The 21,197-nt window shown below is 46.1% G+C and overlaps 1 protein-coding gene across 3 annotated transcripts in view; it reads left to right on the top strand.

Moving 5' to 3' along the window:
- CHGA (chromogranin A) overlaps positions 1 to 21,197 on the top strand; it is a 57,068-nt gene that overhangs the window by 17,368 nt on the left and 18,503 nt on the right. For all 3 annotated transcript variants that reach the window (XM_077466734.1, XM_077466735.1, XM_077466733.1), the window contains 2 exons: positions 2,269 to 2,362; positions 8,969 to 9,037. In XM_077466734.1, coding sequence (XP_077322860.1) covers positions 2,269 to 2,362; positions 8,969 to 9,037 — 163 coding nt within the window. The remainder of the gene's footprint in view (positions 1 to 2,268; positions 2,363 to 8,968; positions 9,038 to 21,197) is intronic.

Below are 21,197 nucleotides of genomic sequence, written 5' to 3'. Positions count from 1 at the left end.
AACGTGCTGAGCATACATGTTTATGTGACGGGGAGAGTTTTCATGCATTTCTGGTGTCAGCTTTACCTGCCATAAACAACAGCTGTCAGCTGAAATGGATTAATCTTCAGAGAATGAGGGACTGGCCTTGCCTGCTGGGATCCTCATACATGAGTCCTGGGGGTCATATCTGAATAAAGAGATGTGCAGAGTAGAGGACGAGGAGGGGAATAAATATCATTGTCATGGTGGAAGGTGCAATGTCCTCAGGGAAAAGAATATTCCTGATTGTCCCAAAATAGAAACAGAAACATCAAGAGATGTCAGCATTCACCAATGAAATCTAGTTATAAATCCAGAAATACTGATATGTATCCAAAAATTTGGAAATGTATCCAAAAATAAAAAAATTTTATCTACAAAGATAGATATGTATCTATAAATAAAGAAATGCATCCAGGGAAAAAAAAAAAAAAAAAAAAAATTATATATATATATATATATATATATATATATATATATATATATATATATATATATATATATATATATAAATTTGGAAATGTATCCAGAAATATAGATTTTTTTTTTTTTTTTTTATCTACAAAGATACGTATCCAGAAATATAAATATTTATGTAGAAAGATAGATATGCATAAAGAAATATAAATATGTATCTAGAAATACATATATGTATCCATAAATAAAGATATGTATCCAGAAATATAAATATTTATCTAGAAATATAAATCTGTATCTAGAAATGTCAATGTGTCCAGAAATATAGATATTTATCTAGATAGAAAGATAGATAGGAAGGGGGATAGCGATATGGGTAGGTGACAATGACAGAAAAGCACCAACATCCCTGAATGTGGAGAAAGATAAATACTGTATGTATTTCTGGATACATATCTATCAAGAGAGACATGTATCCAGAAATTTGGAAATGTATCCAGAAATGCAAATATGTATCCAGAAAGATGGATACATATGCAGAAATGTTGATATTTATATAGAAATATAAATATGTATCTAGAAAGATGGATGTGTATCCAGAAATAAAGATATGTATTCAGAAATATAAATATGTTTAGAGAAATAAAGATATATATCCAGAAATATAAATATTTTTCTAGAAATATAGATATGTATGCTGAAATTTGGAAATGTATCCAGAAATATAGATACATATCTATCTATAAATATAAATATGTATTCAGAAACATAGATATTTATCTAGATAGAAAGATATGTAACCAGAAATATAAACATTTATCTAGAAATAATAACACGTATCCAGAAATGTATCTAGAAATATAGATATTTATCTAGAAATATAAATATGAATCCAGAAATATTGATATTTATCTAGATAGAAAGATAGATATGTAACCAGAAATACCGCATGTGTCCAAAAAACGACATATGTATCCAGAAATTTGGAAATGTATCTATAAATATGTATCTAGAAAGATAGATGTGTATCCAGAAATATAAATATGTTTAGAGAAATAAAGATATGTACTCAGAAATATACACAGTATGTGTCCAGATAGATAGATATGTAAGAAATATAGACATTTACCTAGAAAGATAGATAAGTATCCAGAAATTTGGAAATAATCTATATGATCTGATTGCTATATACAGTAGCTGCCCGTTTACAGTTCAGACTTGTGATTGCAGCATCGCCTGTTTTCTAGTGTTCTGCCGAGAACTGTCCCCCCATGGGATAGTGTCCCCCCCGTACTGCGCAGGTGCAGCTCTGGCGCAGTACGGAGGACAAGGAGACGTTGAAAGTCTCCGAAGATGTACGGCACCTGCGCAAGTAATAGTACCTTGTGCCCTGACTCCAGGTTCAAGCCCCACCATGCAAGTAAACATACTGTAGATGATTTAAACAGCTCTTAGTAAGAGGGCCACTCGCCGCACTTTGGGCACGGCCTTGCTTCACTCTGAAATGTTTTTTTCTAACTCTATGTCCATTTGGTGGATGCAGCTTGAACCTGGCGCCGTTCATCTCCGGAGACCTTTGGCGTCTCCGATGTCCTCCAAACAAGCGCAGTACAGGGCGGGCACTATCCGACAAGACACTGGCACCGATTTCAATGGTAGATCTGAGATGTCATGTGAATCCTTACTTATCATGAAAGGGTCACTAGATTATAATGCTTCAACCAGAGGCTTCTATAACAGGTGTTTTGCTCCATGACAGGTTCTCTTTAGCAGTCACGTCTTTCCTGCGATGATTGCAGCGACTCATTCTCCTCCGTTTCCTCCTGGCAGGTGATGAAATGCATCGTTGAAGTGATTTCTGACACGCTGTCTAAACCCAACCCCGTCCCCATCACTCAGGACTGCCTGGATACCCTCCGGGGAGGTGAGAGCAGCAGAGAGACACACAATACATATATAATGGTGTCCACACTGGAGCATGCATCAGCAGCGGGGAGATCTCACTATGGATGATGATGACTTATTCTATCCATTTCCCATTTATATAGCGCCCGCATATACTGTAGCACAGTAGCGGTGTACAGGTTCTGTTTTTATTGCTGTAGAGCTCACACTCTGATGCTCTTACCATACACAAACCTTTGAAAGCCGCTTTTCCTGCCTGTTTTTTTACATTTCTTTATTTTTTTACCTTTAGTACACAGTGGGGTTGATTTACTAAAGGCAAAATAGACTGTGCCCTCTGCAAGTGCAGTTGCTCCAGAGATTAGTAAATGAGGTGAAGCTTCACTTTGCAAAGAATACCCAATCACGTGCAAAGGGGGAAAAAAAAATTATGAATTTTTGCTTGCACATAAATGGATGATGGAAGTCACAGCAGTGTCAGCTGGTGCTCCGTCGGTTGGGGGGAGGGGGTGGAATATGGACCCCCCCCCTTTTCGCTTCAGCCTGCACCACCCTCACCCCAGTCTAAAGGCCCATACACACGGTCGGACTTTTTGACAACAAACATGCAAATTAGCTGTTTTGGAGCAACATCCGACTGTGTGTACGCTCCATCGGACAAACTTTTTCTGTTTTCATCGGACAAACTTTCTGGCAACAAAAGTCCGATGGAGCAAAGTCCGACCGTGTGTACGCAAAAGCATCGGACTTTTGTACAAGGTACAAACACGCATGCTCAGAACCAATGCAAAAGATCAGACTACAATACAGAAGTTGACCAAAGGAGGCGCTGGAGTCATTGAACGTCCTCTTTTGAAGCGGCATCAGTACGTTGTGACGTCATTGCGTTCGTGTTTGTTGTCAAAAAGTCCGACCGTGTGTATGCAATACAAACTTGTGGACCGCGCCCTTTGTACAAAAGTCCACGGAAAAGTTTGTACAAAGTCCGACCGTGTGTATGAGGCTTTAGGCTCACTCACCCTGTGCTGCCCCTGGACTAACATGTGGAGATGGCGGCGGCAGCAGCAGCTTTCCCCGTCAGTCTTCTCTGTCCGCCCCCCCCGTCGGTCGGGCTTCCCCTGCATCACAGCAGCCATAGTCTCCTCCCTCCTCCTAGGCCAATAGGATGGCTTCTCTTTTCAGCCAATCAGGAAATGGGTCTCAGGACCCGCTTCCTGATTGGCCAGGAGGAAAATCAGTGTAACAATAGCAAATATTCATTCAATATTGTCACACAACTGGGTGGACTCGGGGCGCAATGCTCTGTGCCCCAAGGCCACCCTTTTTTGAAGCCTATTTGAGCCTCGGGCTTTAATCACATGCTAAATAAAAAAAAAAAATCACCTTAATTGGAATCAATGCGTCCGGTGCCCTGCATGTAAATTAGGGGGCCGGACGCATTGAAGCAGTGCCCCTACGCACCTAATGGATGGGCCACCACTGGTGCACAGTCTATTTGCCTGTAGTAAACCAACCCCAATGTAGTTAGGCATCTGACACCTTAATGACCAACAGAACTCTCAGTATAAATCTGCTAAATCCATTGCAGGAAAGCTGTGCAAAGTCTTAAAGATAGTTTTGCTTGGAAAGCACCCACAGCCTGAGTAAAAAAGCCTGTCCCAGCCAGCATGGTACAGAGAAGAAGCCTTGCTCTTTTGTGTGGAAGCAGTGGTCTCTCTGCAAAGGTCTGACATGTCCCCCCCAGTCAGGCCTGAAGCCCACAAATCAGCAGGGAGCATGAGCTTTGCCAATTTGAGAGTTCTACTTCTGACTCAGCAGTGAGGGTTACTTACAGTTGGTTTTATTTAGAAAGAAGGCAAAACCCGAGTATTACAGCCTGTCCCCTGCCAGCATACTGCAGAGTAGGACCCTTGCTCTCTGTTTGGAAGCAGTGGTCCCACTGCAGTGGCCCAACACATCCACTGCTGAATCAGAATTATACAGCCGTGCTCAAACGTTTGCACCCCCACCCTTGGCAGAAATGCTGACATTTTGGCATTGATATTGAAAATATGACTGGCCATGCCAAAGAACTGTCTTTTATTGAAGGATAATGATGATGTGAAGTCATGAATGATCACATAGCTGTCTGGTTCATTTTAAAATCATAATGATTGATAACAGAAATAACCCAAATAGCCTTGATAAAAAATCCCATCCCCCCCCCCCCCCCGGTCCCCCAGAACGTTTGGCCTTGCTACAGACACACAAGGTGACACACACACACACACACGTTACAATGGCAATTAAAGGTTAATTTCCCACATCTGTGGCTTTTTATTTGCAATTAGTGTCTGTGTATTAGTAGTCAATGAGGTTTTTTTAGCTCTCACGTGGATGCAGTGAGCAGGCTAGATACTACTGAGCCATGGGGAGCAGAAAAGAACTGCCAAAAGACCTGCGTAACAAGGCAATGGAACTTTATAAAGATGGAAAGGAATGTATAAAAACATATCCAAAGCCTTACATTTGCCAGTCAGTACTGTTCAATCATTTATTAAGAAGTGGATAATTCGGGGATCTTTTGATACCAAGCCAAGGTCAGGTAGACCAAGAAAGATTGTAGGCACAACTGGCGGAAGAATTGTTCGGGATACAAGGAATAAACCGCACAGGTAACCGCAGGAGAAATACAGGCTGCTCTGGAAAAAAAAGACGGTGTGGTTGTTTTCCAGGAGCACAATACGATGATACGTGAACAAAAATGATTTGTATGTAAGAAGCCTTTACTATGCCAATGCCAGAAAAAAGCCCAGTGAGGCGGGTCAAGGTTTTGTCAGGCATATTGTAACCGGGCTTTTTGTGCCATTGGCGCATTAACCACTTGCCGACCAGCCGCTGCAGTAGTACTGCGGCAGAATGGCACGGCTGGGCGAAACAACGTTATGTTACGTCGCTTCTGCCTGTGGCCACTAGGGGCGCGCACGCACCCGCTGCTCGCCCCCGGAGCTGATGCAAGTGCTCCCGCGATCACTGCTGACACATGGAGAACCGGAATCTGAGTGTGTAAACACACCGTTTCCGGTTCTCCGAGGGGAGAAGAGACCGATCCTCGTATGAACAGCAATCTGTCATCTCCCCTACACAGTCCCCTCCCCCCTTCAGTTAGAAACACACACTGAGGGAACACAATTAACCCCTTGATCAACCCCTAGTGTTTAACCCCCTTCCCTGCTAGTGTCATTTACACAGTAATCAGTGCATTTTTATAGCACTGATTGCTGTATAAATGACAATGATCCCAAAATAGTGTCAAAAGTGTCTGTCATAATGTCACAGTCATGATAAAAATTAAAGATTGCCGCCATTACTAGTAAAAAAATAAAAATGCCATAAATCTATCCCCTATTTTGTAGATGCTATAACTTTTGCATAAACCAATCAATATACGCTTATTGCGTTTTTTTTTTTGTTTTTTTTTACCAAAAATATGTAGAAGAATACATATTGGCCTAAACTGAGGGAAAAAATTTGTTTCATATATTTTTGGGGATATTTATTATGGAAAAAAAAGTCAAAAATATTGTGCTTTTTTCAAAATTGACGCTTTTTTTGTTTATAGCGCAAAAAAAAAAAATGCAGAGGTAATCAAAAGGACATCAATTTTGTTTGGGTGCAACGTCGCACGACCGCGCAAATTGTTAAAGTGATGCAGTGCGGAATCACAAAAAGTGCTCTAGTCACGCATTCAGGGGGATCGATCCCACTGTGATTGGACACAGCGAGAGCCAATCAGCGGGCCCGGCAGATGTGGTGTCCGCCGGGACCCGCCGATCGTTCAGAAGAAAAGGCAGACCGCCGTTCTGCCTATGTAAACAAGGCAGAACTCCGTTCTGTGAGAGGGGAATGTGCTGATCCTGGAACACGGATCTTTACATTCCCCCCCCCCCCCCCAGTCAAAGCACCTCCCCCACAGTTAGTAAACACTCCCAGGGACCCCTCCCATCGCCCCCTGTTAACCCCTTCCCTGCCAGTGTTATTAGTACAGTGACAGCGCTTAGCACTGATCACTGTATGGTCCCCAAAAAGTGTCAGTTAGTGTCCAATTTGTCCGCTGCAATGTGGCAGTCCTGCTATAAGTTGCTGATCGCTGCCATTACTAGTGAAAAAAAAAAAAAAAAAAAAAAAAAAAAAAAAAAATGTAAATATATACCATAGTTTGTAGACTGTAACTTTTGTGCAAACCAATCATTGGGATCTTTTTCTGCCAAATATATGTGGCAGAATACATATTGGCCTAAATTGATGAAGGAATTAGATTTTTTTTTTTTTTTTTTTTTTTTTAATAGCAGAAAGTAAAAAATACTGTTTTTTTTCAAAATGATCTGCCTTTTTTTTTTTTTGATCTTTTTTTCAGAGCAGCCTGTATGTGTCCTGAGATTTCCTGTGGGGGATTTTTTATTTTTTTTTTGTATCACGAACAATTCTTCTGGCAGTTGTAACTGCAATCTTTCTTTTCCACTTCTTAACCACTTCTGCCCCGGGAAGAATTTACCCCCTTCCTGACCAGAGCACTTTTTTGCGATTCGGCACTGCGTCGCTTTAACTGACAATTGCGCGGTCGTGCGACGTGGCTCCCAAACAAAATTGACGTCTTTTTTTCCCCGCACAAATAGAGCTTTCTTTTGGTGGTATTTGATCACCTCTGCGGTTTTTATTTTTTGCGATATAAACAAAAAAAAAAAAAAAAAAAAAGGAGCGACAATTTTCAAAAAAAAAAAAAACACAATATTTTTAACTTTTTTCTATACTAGACATCCCCAAAAAAAATATAAAAAAGTTTAGGCCGATACGTATTCTTCTACATTTTTTTTTTTTATTTTTTACCAAAAATATATATATAAAAAAAAAAAAATAAAAAAAAAAAAAAATCGAATAAGCGTTTATTGATTGGTTTTCTCAAAAGTTATAGCGTCTACAAAATAGGGGATAGTTTTATGGCATTTTTATTGATAATTTTTTTTTTTTTTTTTTACTAGTAATGGCGGTGATCAGTGATTTTTGTTGCAACTGCGACATTATGGCGGACACATCGGACAATTTTGACACATTTTTGGGACCATTGGCATTAATACAGCGATCAATGCTAAAAAAAAAAAAAATTGCACTGATTACTGTAAAAATTTTCACTGACAGTGAAGGGGTTAACCACTAAGTGGCGCTGTAGGGGTTAAGTGTGTCCTAGGGAGTGATTCTAACTGTGGGGGGGGGGGGGGAGGGGCTGTGTGTAACACGACACTGATCACCGCTCCCGATTACACTGTCATTAGGCAGAACGGGGAGATGCTTGTTTACATTAGCCGCAAGCTGATCGCGGGTATCCCTGCGGACGCCGGACATCTGGCCTGCAAGACCCCCATTCGCGGTCACGGAGCTCCCGGCGGGCGCGCATGCCGCCTCTTAAAGGGCCACCTACAGATATGTTAATCTGCCTGTACGCGACCTTCTGCCGCAGTACATCTCTGTGAGGTGGTCGGGAAGCAGTACTGACTAGCAAATTTAAGGCTTTGGATATCTTTTAAATATCCTTTTCCATCTTTATAAAGTTTTAATACCTCGTTACGCAGGTCTTTTTCACAGTTCTTTTCTGCTCCCATGGATCAGTACTACCAAGTCTGCTCAGTGCATCCATGTGAGAGCTAACAAACTCATTGGACTATTTATACACAGACACCAATTGTAAATGTAAAAAGCCGCAAATGTGGGAAATTAACCTTTAAATTGCCAATGTAACCCCCGTGTGTGCCACCTTGTGTGCCTGTACCAAGACCAAACATTCCAGGGTATGTAAACTTTTTATCAGGGCCATTTGGGCGATTTCTGTTATTATGGTTTAAAAAGGATCCAAACAACTATGTGATAACAAATGACTTCATGTGATTCCTAAAAAGACACATTTTTTGGCACGACCACTCATTTTTTTTTTTTTCCTTTATATAAATGCCAAAATTTCACAATTTCTGCAAGGGTATGCAAACTTTTGAGCACAACTGTAGCTCTGCACTCAGTAAAGCTTGTGCCCCCTCGCTGATTGGAGAGCTCTAGGTGTGACTCATCAGGGGACGTGTTAGACCTTTGCAGAGAGACCACTGCTTCCGCACAGAGAGCAGAGGTCCTCCTCTCCAGCATGCTGGCGGGGACAGGCCTTTCTGCACAGGCTGTGGCTGCTTTAGGACAAAATGAAATGTAAAGAATAGAGGAAAGAAGTAAGACTCCTGTCCTACAGTAGAAGAAAGGCTCTAGGACGGGAACAGAACCGGGAACGGCTGTATATCAGGGAGATCTCACCAGTACTGGGTGGGACAGGGTTGTCCACACCCCAGGGGCAAGGTCCAGAATTGTGCCCCCCCTTCCCCAGTGTTATACATGCCGTAGAATAGGTGTTCTACCCTGTTCCCATTCCATGCCCCTTTGCTTCACTGCGCCCAGGGCAGCTGGCCCTCCTGCCCCCCCCCCCCCCCCCTTGTCTCAGCCCTGGATCTCAACACTGGAGACATAAGAGACAGAAGAAGAATCTCCACTTAGAACTGACGTTACCTTTGCGTAGAGTTGCCCCAGTAAAGTGATTGTGATGTATTTATTGCAGATGAAAGGATCATCTCCATCCTCAGGCATCAGAATCTACTGAAGGAGCTGCAGGAACTGGCTTCCCAAGGTAAAGACATCCAACCCTGTACTCCAGGCAGTGATACAAATACATACATAGCGGCCATGTCTGCGCACATTTCACAGGCACGGCCCACTGTTGTCACCATCGGGAAACTGGTCAATGATGTGCAACCAATGCATGTAGACGGGAAGTGACTGTAAAGAGGTTGAAGGAGATCAGCAGCACTGAGATGGAACAAGAGATGTTTTTTTTTTCCCTAAAACAAGCATGTTGTTCATTATACACAGTGTTCTGGCATCCAAGTAGAGTTTACATCTGCTGGAACCTTGTCCCTTTAACAGATATAACATGACCGAGGACCTAGGTCAGGGAAATTCAATTAGCGGACCTCCAGCTGTTCCAAAACTACAAGTCCCATCGTGCCTCTGCCTCTGGCTGTCATGCTTGTGGCTGTCGGAGTCTTGCTATGCCTCATGGGACTTGTAGTTCTGCAACAGCTGGAGGTCCGCTAATTGCACATCCCTGGCCTAGGCCTTTCATCTTGTAAACAGCAGTGAAGGGAGCCAGGTGTGACACTCGCACCAGGAAACCTCAGCCCACCTATAATGATTTAATCAACTCATTTAAAACTAACAGTTGAGTATGGACCACTTGTTTAAAGGCGATATGAACAATTTTGTGTGCAAGCAATCATATTGTTCCTGAGTTATATGAAAGAACACATTCCTGGCATCCCTTTAGTCATGCATGATGCTTGGGTGATGCAGTTGTGCAATCTGCAGATCAGTTGTGCATTTTGCTGATCGCTTGATTCCTTTAGCTGTGCAACCTGCTGATCAGTTGCCCGATTTAATTATCTGTGCAATCTGCTGATCAGTTGCCTGATTTCTTTAGCTGTGCAATCTGCTGATCAGTTGCTTTATTTATTTAGCTGTGCAATCTGCTGATCAGTTGCCCGATTTCTTTAGCTGTGCAATCTGCTGATCAGTTGCTTTATTTATTTAGCTGTGCAACCTGCTGATCAGTTGCTTAATTACAAATCAAGCAACTGATTAGCAGATTGCACAGCTAAAATCTGTAGCACTCAGTGGCCAGCAGGGAGGAACATGCAGGTCTAAAGGGATGCTCAAAGCATGTTCTTTCATAAAACTCTCTTCAAAAGAGGATCTGAGACGAGGTTCTGTGACATCTACAGGAGCCCCCCCCCCCCCCCCCCAAACTTAGAGCAGATGTCTCAAAAGATCTGCATCTCCCCCTCAGAGAAGGCTGTGTAGGGAAATACAATTACAGATGATGCCCATTTATATTGATGTATTGATTTGTAACAAAATCATAACTGGTTGGCATTTTGTTTGGTCACCTTTGCCTGGTGCTTCGCCGTCACGGCTGAGACTCAGTGACTTGTTTGGTTACTTCCTCTGAGCCCGGGGAGAAGCTGAGCCCCAGTCCCAGCAGATCAGACAATGGCAATTGTCATAGAGACACAGGAGATAATAATAGACACATTCCGCTCTCGGCAGCAGACAGCGACCATTGCGGCGGCTGATCCCGGCCTCCACCCGAGTCTCACACAGTCCCCCCTCCCCCGAATTCTCCGCACCGCAGAGCCGCAGAGCCGCAGAGCTTACACCGCGCCGAGTATTATTGTGTCTTTTCTGGTCTTCAGGAAAACAAAATAAATTTATTGTATTCACCACATTTCACACATCATAGAGAATATTCACCGGAGCAAATGTGAGCGATGAGTAGAGTCGGGACTCCGAACGTCTCAGTATGAGGGACACACCGAATATTCTATAAATATTTACATCAGAGCCCTCCCTCACATCAGACTCCCAATCAGAGTCCCCCCTCACATCAGACTCCCAGAGTCCCCTTTACATCAGGTTCCTTATCATTGCTGCCCTTACATCAGGGTTCCTATCAGAGTTCCTCTTACATCAGAGTCCCCCTTACATCCAGGTCCCCATCAGAGTTTCCACATTTACATCAGGTTCCGCATCGTTGCCCTTACATCAGGTTTCCTATCAGAGTTCCTCTGACATCGGAGTCCCCCTTACATCAGGGTCTACATTAGAGCCCCCCCCCCTTACATCAGGGTCCCCATCAGAGCCCTCCCTTACATCCAGGTCCCCATCAGAGTCCCCCCTTACAGCCTTACATCAGGTTCTTCATCATTGTTGCCCTTACATTAGGTTTCCTATCAGAGTCACCCCTTACATCAGGGTCCCCATCAGAGTCTCTAATGCCTTCAGGGTCCCCATTAGAGTCCATCTTACATCAGGGTCCCCATCAGAGATTCCACCTTTACATCAGGGTCCCCATCAGAGCCCTCCTTACCGAAGGATACCTATTCAAGTCCACCTTACATCAGGGTTTCTATCAGAGTCCCTCCTACATCAGAGTCCTCATTACATCAGGGTCCCCATTAAAGTCCACCTTACATCATGGTCCCCATCAGAGCCCTTCCACCCTTACATCACGGTCCCTTTATAACCCCCCCTTCCTACATCAGGGTCTCCATAATGCCCCCTATATATCCAGGTCCCCATCAGAGTTTCTCCCTTTACATCAGGGTCCCCACCAGAGTCCCCTTTTACATTGGGGGGGAAGTTGAAGTGGATTCGTGCATGAACTTTAATGTCATCCCAGTCTTAGTCCGTAGGGTTCAATATTGAGTTGGCTCCACCCTTTGCAGCTATAACAGCTTCAACTCTTCTGGGAAGGCCGTCCACAAGGTTTAGGAGATGTGTCTATGGGAATGTTTGACCATTCTTCCAGAAGAGCATTTGTGAGGTCAGGCACTGATGTTGGGTGAGAAGGCCTGGTTTACAGTCTTCACATCCCAAAGGTGTTCTATCGGGTTGATGTCAGGCCAGTCAAGTTCCTCCACCTCAAACTCAGTCATCCACGTCTTCATGGACCTTGCTTTGTTCACTGGTCCAAATCACTTGGTGGAGGGGGGATTATGGTGTGCAATGCTGTCTTGGCCTAGGGTGGCACTTCTCATGGGGGGCGGCACGAAAAGAGTCCCTGCCGGCTTCCGCTACACTTTCAGTTTAGCGCTAGTCATACGGGCCGGGAGAAAAAAAAAACAATCTGCCCCCCCCCCACTTTTTGGTACCAGCAGGGCCACCATCAGTGGGTTAGCCCATACATATGAAGGCCAACCAATGAGTTGTTGTGTGGGTGGTCAATGTTCCACAACTATGGAGGGGGGCCCACTGCTTCTAGTTCTAACTGTCCTATCATCACAGGGAACCTCTCACCTGAGTTCTCAGCTACAGAGAGACAGATGCCGTGTCAGGAGGCTAAAACTATCTGGAGGAGAAAGTCAGCTGATGGGCGTGGGCCAACAGAGTGAAGGGGGAGGAGCTCTCCATGGTGTGAGGTGACCCCATGTTGGGAGAGGTGCAGTGGAGACACGTGAAGGGGAGGAGCTCTCTGTGGTGTGAGGTGACCCCATGTTGGGAGAGGTGCAGTGGAGACACGTGAAGGGGGAGGAGCTCTCCATGGTGTGAGGTGACCCCATGTTGGGAGAGGTGCAGTGGAGACACGTGAAGGGGGAGGAGCTCTCCATGGTGTGAGGTGACCCCATGTTGGGAGAGGTGCAGTGGAGACACGTGAAGGGGAGGAGCTCTCTATGGTGTGAGGTGACCCCACGTCAGGAGAGGTGCAGGAGACACATGAAGGGGAGGAGCTCTCTATGGTGTGAGGTGACCCCCATGTCGGGAGAGGTGCAGGAGACACATGAAGGGGAGGAGCTCTCTATGGTGTGAGATGACCCCCATGTCGGGAGAGGTGCAGGAGACACATGAAGGGGAGGAGCTCTCTATGGTGTGAGGTGACCCCCATGTCGGGAGAGGTGCAGGAGACACATGAAGGGGAGGAGCTCTCTATGGTGTGAGGTGACCCCACGTCAGGAGAGGTGCAGGAGACACATGAAGGGGAGGAGCTCTCTATGGTGTGAGGTGACCCCATGTCGGGAGAGGTGCAGTGGAGATACATGAAGGGGAGGAGCTCTATTTGGTGTGAGGTGACCCCATGACGGGAGAGGTGCAGCGGAGACACGTGAAGGGGAGGAGCTCTATTTGGTGTGAGGTGACCCCATGACGGGAGAGGTGCAGCGGAGACACGTGAAGGGGAGGAGCTCTATTTGGTGTGAGGTGACCCCATGACGGGAGAGGTGCAGCGGAGACATGTGAAGGGGAGGAGCTCTATTTGGTGTGAGGTGACCCCATGACGGGAGAGGTGCAGCGGAGACACGTGAAGGGGAGGAGCTCTATTTGGTGTGAGGTGACCCCATGACGGGAGAGGTGCAGCGGAGACACATGAAGGGGAGGAGCTCTATTTGGTGTGAGGTGACCCCATGACGGGAGAGGTGCAGTGGAGACACATGAAGGGGAGGAGCTCTATTTGGTGTGAGGTGACCCCATGACGGGAGAGGTGCAGTGGAGACACATGAAGGGGAGGAGCTCTATTTGGTGTGAGGTGACCCCATGACGGGAGAGGTGCAGTGGAGACACATGAAGGGGAGGAGCTCTATTTGGTGTGAGGTGACCCCATGACGGGAGAGGTGCAGTGGAGACACATGAAGGGGAGGAGCTCTATTTGGTGTGAGGTGACCCCATGACGGGAGAGGTGCAGCGGAGACACATGAAGGGGAGGAGCTCCATTTGGTGTGAGGTGACCCCATGACGGGAGAGGTGCAGCGGAGACACATGAAGGGGAGGAGCTCTATTTGGTGTGAGGTGACCCCACGTCGGGAGAGGTGCAGTGGAGACACGTGAAGGGGGAGCTGCTCTCCATGGTGTGAGGAGAAGCCTTATCGGGAGAGGTGCAGCGGAGACACATGAAGGGAGCCAGGCAAGCTGAAAGGAAAACCACACCATTCGAGTGGAAATTGCAGTATAACTACATAGCTGCCATGGGGCTTCTAATCTGGGTAGTAGGAATGGTGCAGATGCAAGGGAGACTGAGCTGATCAGCTACACTTAGGAGGTAGGTAGTAACACTTTCCTGCAAACCTTTGGGTGATCGAGCTTGCAATGATGCATATGGCAGGTAAATATTATTCTTATTTATTTGCCTTTGGCAGAGGAGTTGCTATATATTATAGTGACTTACCATTGATATCAGCCACTAGTAACCTATATAGGAGGTAGGTGTTAATGTTTATACAGTAGTTGACTAGATTATATAGCACGGGTCTCCAAACTTTCTAAACAAAGGGCCAGTTTACTTTATCAGGCCCGGACTGTGGCCAGTGGGAGTAGAAAAGGTCCTGACATTTGTGGGAAAAATAATGCCCCATTGTTTGTTTCACTGAAACTAATTACTCCCCATTATTGGTGCAAATGGGAGTTTTGTGCCCCATCGTTGATGTCATTGGAAGGAATTGTGCCCCATTGTATCTGTTTACCTCTAAAAAAAACGTGGTGATCATACGTTAGTCTCTAGCCAGGTCAGTGCTGGAGACGGTTTATGGAGTAGAGATCATGTTGGTGATTTCATAACTGAGATGAGCTGAAATCCTCGGGTGGTCAATTTTCCATATTTATTAATGTTCTACAAACTGCTGAAACCAATAGCAACCAATCCTCTTTATACCAGTTTCTATGAGTTACTACATGTTGCAGCTTGAATTTAGGATGTATAGGCACTGCTGCCAGGCTTGAGCACCCAGATCTGTGGCACATCATGTGGGGTGGCAAAATGTGGAATCTGAAGGCCATGAGTTTGATTGTCAAAGCAGAGCAAGCAGGTGTCTCCTCAGAGCTGTGTGAGGCAGAATGGCAACTATGTGGTTGGTGACAAAGGGGCGTCACCGTGTAACCAGAGGTTAAAGTGGTGTTCCACCCAAAAATTTAACTTCTGCTTCTCGGATTCCCCCCCCCCCCCCGTCCAGTGTCACATTTGGCACCTGTCAGGGGTATTTGCTCCCACTTCCTGTCATAGATAGCCGCAGATACCGCAGCTATCTACACCATGTTCGGCCCCTCCTCCATCCTCCAACCCCGCTGTCTTCTGGGAGACACAGAGGTCCCAGAAGACAGCAGGGACCACGGAGATCACGCAGCGCGACTCGCGCATGAGCAGTAGGGAACCAGGAAGTGTAGCCGCAATCCTTCACTTCCTGATTCCCTTACTGAAGATGCCGGTGTTTCGTCACATATGGCGACCCATCTCAGTTGGCTACCCTCTGGACTGCGCATGCACGACACCACCATATGCGTTCCACCCCTGAGTCCAAGTTCAAGCCCCCCCCTCCCCAAAGAGTTTGATTATATTTATGCCGAGTGAAGAGGGGCCCTCTGCTGGAATGCATATGGCGGCATCGCGCATGCGCACTCCAGCGGGTAGCAAAATGTGATGTGACGTGACACTGGTGCCTCCACCTGGAGCTGAGGGACAGATCGGCTTCGGGAGAGAACATCGCGGGCGCCCTGGGCAGATAAGTGTCCATATATTTATAAACACAAAAAAGATGAACAAACTATATAAACACAATATTAAAGAAAATGTGTACAATAAATGAATCTAAAATGAATAAATCACTAAAATATTACCGTATTAAGTGATAATATATAAACATAATATATAAACAGCCCAAGTTAAGTTTCAAAGGATTGTGGATAAATGAATAACGTTTTCACAAAAATATTTAAATTAACGTGTCAAAATTGTCCAAACTGAAACAAAGTAACAAGGTGAAAAAACAAGTGATGCCCCTTCCATACTCTGCAAAACTTGCTTCAAATGTAGAGAGGAGATATACATAAGTAGAGCCAGGTGGCCTCTTACCACATCTGATGGACCCCCAAATTATAGGGGTCAAACTCGCCTTGTATCAACCATACACTGCGATGATTTTCAGGCAATCTGCTCCAGATGATCGCTCAGCAGCTCTCCCACAGTAGAAACACCAAGAGGAGGTAATCATTCAGCATACTCAGCAACAGCAGCCATCAGCTGTGATGTTTCCACCTGATCTGCTTAATGGGGATGACGGCTCTCTTCTGTAGTGAATGGCAGGATGAATATTATCTATCTATCTATCTATCTATCTATATATATATATATATATAAACACTTACCTTTTAACTTCATATATGGACTCCTTTGATGAATGTTTTAAATTATATGTTGAGAAAGAAAGATGAAGAACTTCATGGGGCAGTAAATCAAGGTGTTTATTCCAAAGATTTTCTCATGCACGGATCATATCATTAAATTGGTTGTAAACCACTTTGACCTACAGGTAAGCCTAGATTAAGGCTTACCTGTAGGTCCAAGAAATATCTCCTTTACAAAAAAGACACCCACCGCTGCCTACGGCGCAGGCGCACTGGGCAGGCTGCAGATCGCGGCGACATGCCGCTCGTGTCAGCTCCCGTGCGCATGCGCGGGAGTGACGACAAAACGCTGCTTTGGCGAATCGCAGCGCCGGAGCAGCGAGACCCGGAAGTCACTCCGGGATCCATGGCAGCGGTGAACATCAAGACGGAGGACCGCTTCAGGGGCTTCGTTCTCAGGTAAGTTATTCATAATGAGCTAGTATGCTATGCATACTAGCTCATTATGCCTTTGCCTTGCAGGTTCCTTTTTTTTTTCCAACTGCCTTTACTTCCTCTTCAAGAGCCCTTCCACACTGGGGTGTCGGGGCCGTCGCTTTTGCAGGGGTTTTCGGACACTAGCGGAGCAGTTTTAACCCCCCACTAGCGACCGAAAAAGGCCTGCTGGCTGCCGCTCCAGCAGCGCTTTGCCGACGGTTCCGCAGCGGTGCTCATTTAGTTCAATGGGCAGGAGCGTTGTATACACCGCACCAAAGATGCGGCTTGCAGGACTTTTTCTACTGTCCTGCCAGCACACCGCTCCAGTGTGAAAGCCCTATGGCTTTCACACTAGAGAGACTGGAGAGGAGCTTTACAGGCGCTATTTTTAGCGCTGTAGCGCCTGTAAAGCTCCTCAGTGTGAAAGGGGTCTTAAGAAAAAGAGAGAGATCCCCCTTCCTTTGGACTTTTGAGGCAACATACACTTAGGTAATGCAAAAAATCGAATTTATTGAATGGACATAAAAGTGTTCGATCATAGAGATGATCGATGGTTAAAAAAAAAATCAAAGTTTGTACAAAAAATACATACAAGTAAAAACAAAAAAACAACAATTTACATGAACAATATGACAACAGAATAATACTCTCCAGTAGGGATGAGCTCAGGCGTGTTCGCATGGAACACGTGCAGAGCCCACCAGGAAGTCGGTGCAGCGCTTTGCTAATCACAGGCAGTGAGACATTGCCCCGATGTGCGGCTGCAGAGATCGGACAATGTCTCACTGCCTGTGATTAGCGCAGCGCAGCGCCGACTTCCTGGCGGGCTCTGCACGTGTTCCATGCGAACACAGCGGAGCTCATCCCTACTCTCCGGTATATAGTAATCTTATTTTGTTGTCATATTGTTCATGTAAATTGTTGTTTTTTTGTCATCTCTAGGTAAAATCTATTTTTTTGCATTACCTAGGTGTATGTTGCCTCAAAAGTCCCAAGGAAAGGGGATCTCTCTTTTTCTTAAAGGGATTGTAAAGACAATTTTTTTCTGCTCCCTCCAGCCTGCAGGGGGAGATAGACACGTTCAGCCGACTTTCCTTCCTCTCTCCCCTATCACTTGTTATCACATGACTGGAGAGAGGAAGAAGAGAGGCTGCCTTTAGAACTGTGAGTACATGTGGGAGGGGGACACTGTGATGTAAGGGGGCTGGTGGTGGGACTCTGATGTAAGGGGGCTGGTGGTGGGACTCTGATGTAAGGGGGCTGGTGGTGGGACTCTGATGTAAGGGGGCTGGTGGTGGGACTCTGATGTAAAGGAGCTGGTGGTGGGACTCTGATGTAAAGGAGCTGGTGGTGGGACTCTGATGTAAGGAGCTGGTGGTGGGACTCTGATGTAAGGAGCTGGTGGTGGGACTCTGATGTAAGGAGCTGGTGGTGGGACTCTGATGTAAGGAGCTGGTGGTGGGACTCTGATGTAAGGGGCTGGTGACGGGACTCTGATGTAAGGGGCTGGTGACGGGACTCTGATGTAAGGGGCTGGTGATTGGACTCTGATGTAAGGGGCTGGTGATGGGACTCTGATGTAAGGGGGCTGCTGATGGGACTCTGATGTAAGGGGGCTGCTGATGGGACTCTGATGTAAGGGGCTGGTGATGGGACTCTGATGTAAGGGGGCTGCTGATGAGAATCTGATGTAAAGGGGCTGGTGATAGGACTCTGATGTAAAGGGGCTGGTGATGAGAATCTGATGTAAAGGGGCTGGTGATAGGACTCTGATGAAAAGGGGCTGGTGATAGGACTCTGATGAAAAGGGGCTGGTGATAGGACTCTGATGAAAAGGGGCTGGTGATAGGACTCTGATGAAAAGGGGCTGGTGATGGGACTCTGATGTAAGGGGCTGGTGATGGGACTCTGATGTAAGGGGCTGGTGATGGGACTCTCATGTAAAGGGGCTGGTGATGAGAATCTGATGTAAGGAGGTGCTGATAGGACACTCAAAACATAAGTGGGCTGGTCTGGATGACGTCCAGGACCGAATTTCTGTCCCAGTCCAGCCCTGTCTAGGGTCCCCCGGCGGCTGTCTCAGCTCCTCTTCGCAAGAACTAACCACCTTCATGCGAGCTCTCTCGCATGGTGGTTAGTTATTGTGGGCGCGCTTCCGTGATAGGGCTGGCGGCTATAGCCGCTCAGTGTATCACTCGGCCCCGGTGTCCTATCAAATATGGTCCCCCATCGGATAGTGTCCGCTGTGTACTGCGCATGCGCGTGTGTACAGGGCATAAGAAATCCACAGCTTCCTACATTCACCAGCAGCACACCAACAATGTACACCGCAGGTTCTAGCCAGCAGCATGCCTTCTCTGTAGAACTAGATACCAAATACGATAAGGTACGAACAATTGAAAAACATTTGTTGGCTCACGGAACACAAAACCAGGTTTTCTGCATGCAGAGCTGAACACACAACCTTTTAACCACTTGCTTACTGGGCACTTAAACCCCCCTCCTGCCCAGACCAATTTTCAGCTTTTCAGCGCTGATGCACTTTGAATGACAATTACGCGGGCATACAACACTGTACCCAAATGACATTTTTATCATTTTTTTCCCACAAATAGAGCTTTCTTTTGGTGGTATTTAGTTACAGTTGGGAGTTTTATTTTTTGCTAAACAAAAAATAAAATAAAAAATCATGTTTTAATAGTTTGTTATAAAATTTTGCAAACAGGTCATTTTTCTCCTTCATTGAAGTGCGCTGATGAGGCGGCACTGATAGGCTGCACTGGTGGGCACTGATAGGCTGCATTGGTGGGCACTGATAGGCAAAGTTAAGGCGGCACTAATAGGCACAGATAAGGCAGCACCGATGGGCACAGATAAGGCGGCACTGATGGGCAAAGATGGGCACAGATAAGATGGCACGGATGGGTGGCACGGATGGGCACTGATAGGTACCACTGATAGATGGGACTGATGGGCACTGATAGGTGGCACTGATAGGTGGCTCTGATAGGTGGCACTGCTGGGCACTGATGGGCGGCACTGCTGGGCACTGATGGGCGGCACTGGGGTGCAGCACCTTTGAGGCAGATTGTGGGCACTGCTGGGTGGCATTGTGGGTGACACTGCTGGGTGGCACTGTGGGCACTGCTGGGTGGCACTGACGGGGGGCACTTACTTTTAATAAGTGGGGCACTGCAGGGGGCAGGTGGGCACTGTCAGGGGGCAGGTGGTCGCTAGCAGGGCTGGCCGTGATCGGGACTGATGTCTCGATCACGGCCGCCGGTGATCAGATTTTTTTTCTCCTCGTGCTGTCAGCGCGAGGAGGAATAATAGCCGATTACCGGCTCCGTTATATCACATGATCAGCTGTCATTGGCTGACAGCTGATCACGTGATAAGGGGTCAGGATCGACCCCCTTGCACGGATCGGTGATCAGGCGAGTCTCATGGACTCGCCGATCACGGGGCGCGCAGGCCGCTCGTACACGGGACGACGTCAATAGACGTAGTCCCGGAAAAGGAGATCCGCGCTGTAGCCGTCAATTGACTATAGCGCGGATCTCAAGTGGTTAAGCAACAAGACAAGCGCTCTACACATGGAGCTACATCTAGAGCACACAGTCATCAACTCCGGAGACCTTTCTATTTTCCAGGACTTCATAAATGCAGTGCTCATTTTATTGGCCGCAAATCAGTGCTGGGTTAGAGATTTACTAAGCAGTGAAGCAAAAGTTAAGGGTTACAGTTTCCAAAATTAGACGCCAGTGGTAGCTACCATTTTTTTTTTTTTTTTTCTTTTTATCCTGACAGGTTATGTTTTTGGGTGCAGGCTAAGTTAGAAAGCATCCACACGGCCATGGCATGCAAAGCATAACCAGAATCTGAGTTTATTTTGGCCAACAACCAGACTGAGTTGCTATCGCTCCCCTGGCAAAAAGCTTTTGGTACGAGTGCCTAGCCCAGGAAAATAAATGCATGTGATGTCCAGATTAGCGCAACGCTCTGCAATGCCTGATGAACATATAGGGCAGTGATGGAGAACCTTGGCACCCCAGATGTTTTGGAACTACATTTCCCATGATGCCCATGCATTCTGCAGTGTAGTTGAGCATCATGGGAAATGTAGTTTCAAAACATCCGGGGTGCCAAGGTTCACCATCACTGATATAGGGTTTCCAATCTGAAGGTCTGTGCTTTGCAAACGCTGAAAAGTTGAGCAACCTGGGAGCCTCTGATCCCAGATCACACAATATGGAAATATAAACTGTCCCACTGATTAGGACAGTGTTTCTCAATTCCAGTCCTCATGGCCCACTAACAGGTCATGTTTTCAGGCTTCCCATTATTTTTGCACAGGTGATTTGATCAGTTTCACTGCCTTAGTAATTACCCCAGCTGTTCCATCTGAGGAAAATCCTGAAAACATGACCTGTTAGTGGGCCATGAGGACTAGGATTGAGAAACACTGGATTAGGAGAATATGCAGTGAAGCTCCCACTCTGGAGCCAGATACAGGCACTGAGTACAGGGACCCCCTTTTCCCAATCAAAATCCCCCATTACATGGTGGAGAGTTTAGGTGAAGACCATGGCCACCCTCTGCTGTCCTTGATCCTCAATCTATGTACATTAAGGATATGCCTCTGACTCTGC

Source organism: Lithobates pipiens, unplaced genomic scaffold (assembly GCF_037356315.1).
Source record: "Lithobates pipiens isolate NorthernLeopardFrog02 unplaced genomic scaffold, aLitPip1_a1.2 Scaffold_37, whole genome shotgun sequence".
Lineage (NCBI taxonomy): Eukaryota > Metazoa > Chordata > Amphibia > Anura > Ranidae > Lithobates > Lithobates pipiens.
Note: the sequence above shows the minus strand (reverse complement) of the source record. Positions and strands in the feature narration are given on the sequence as shown.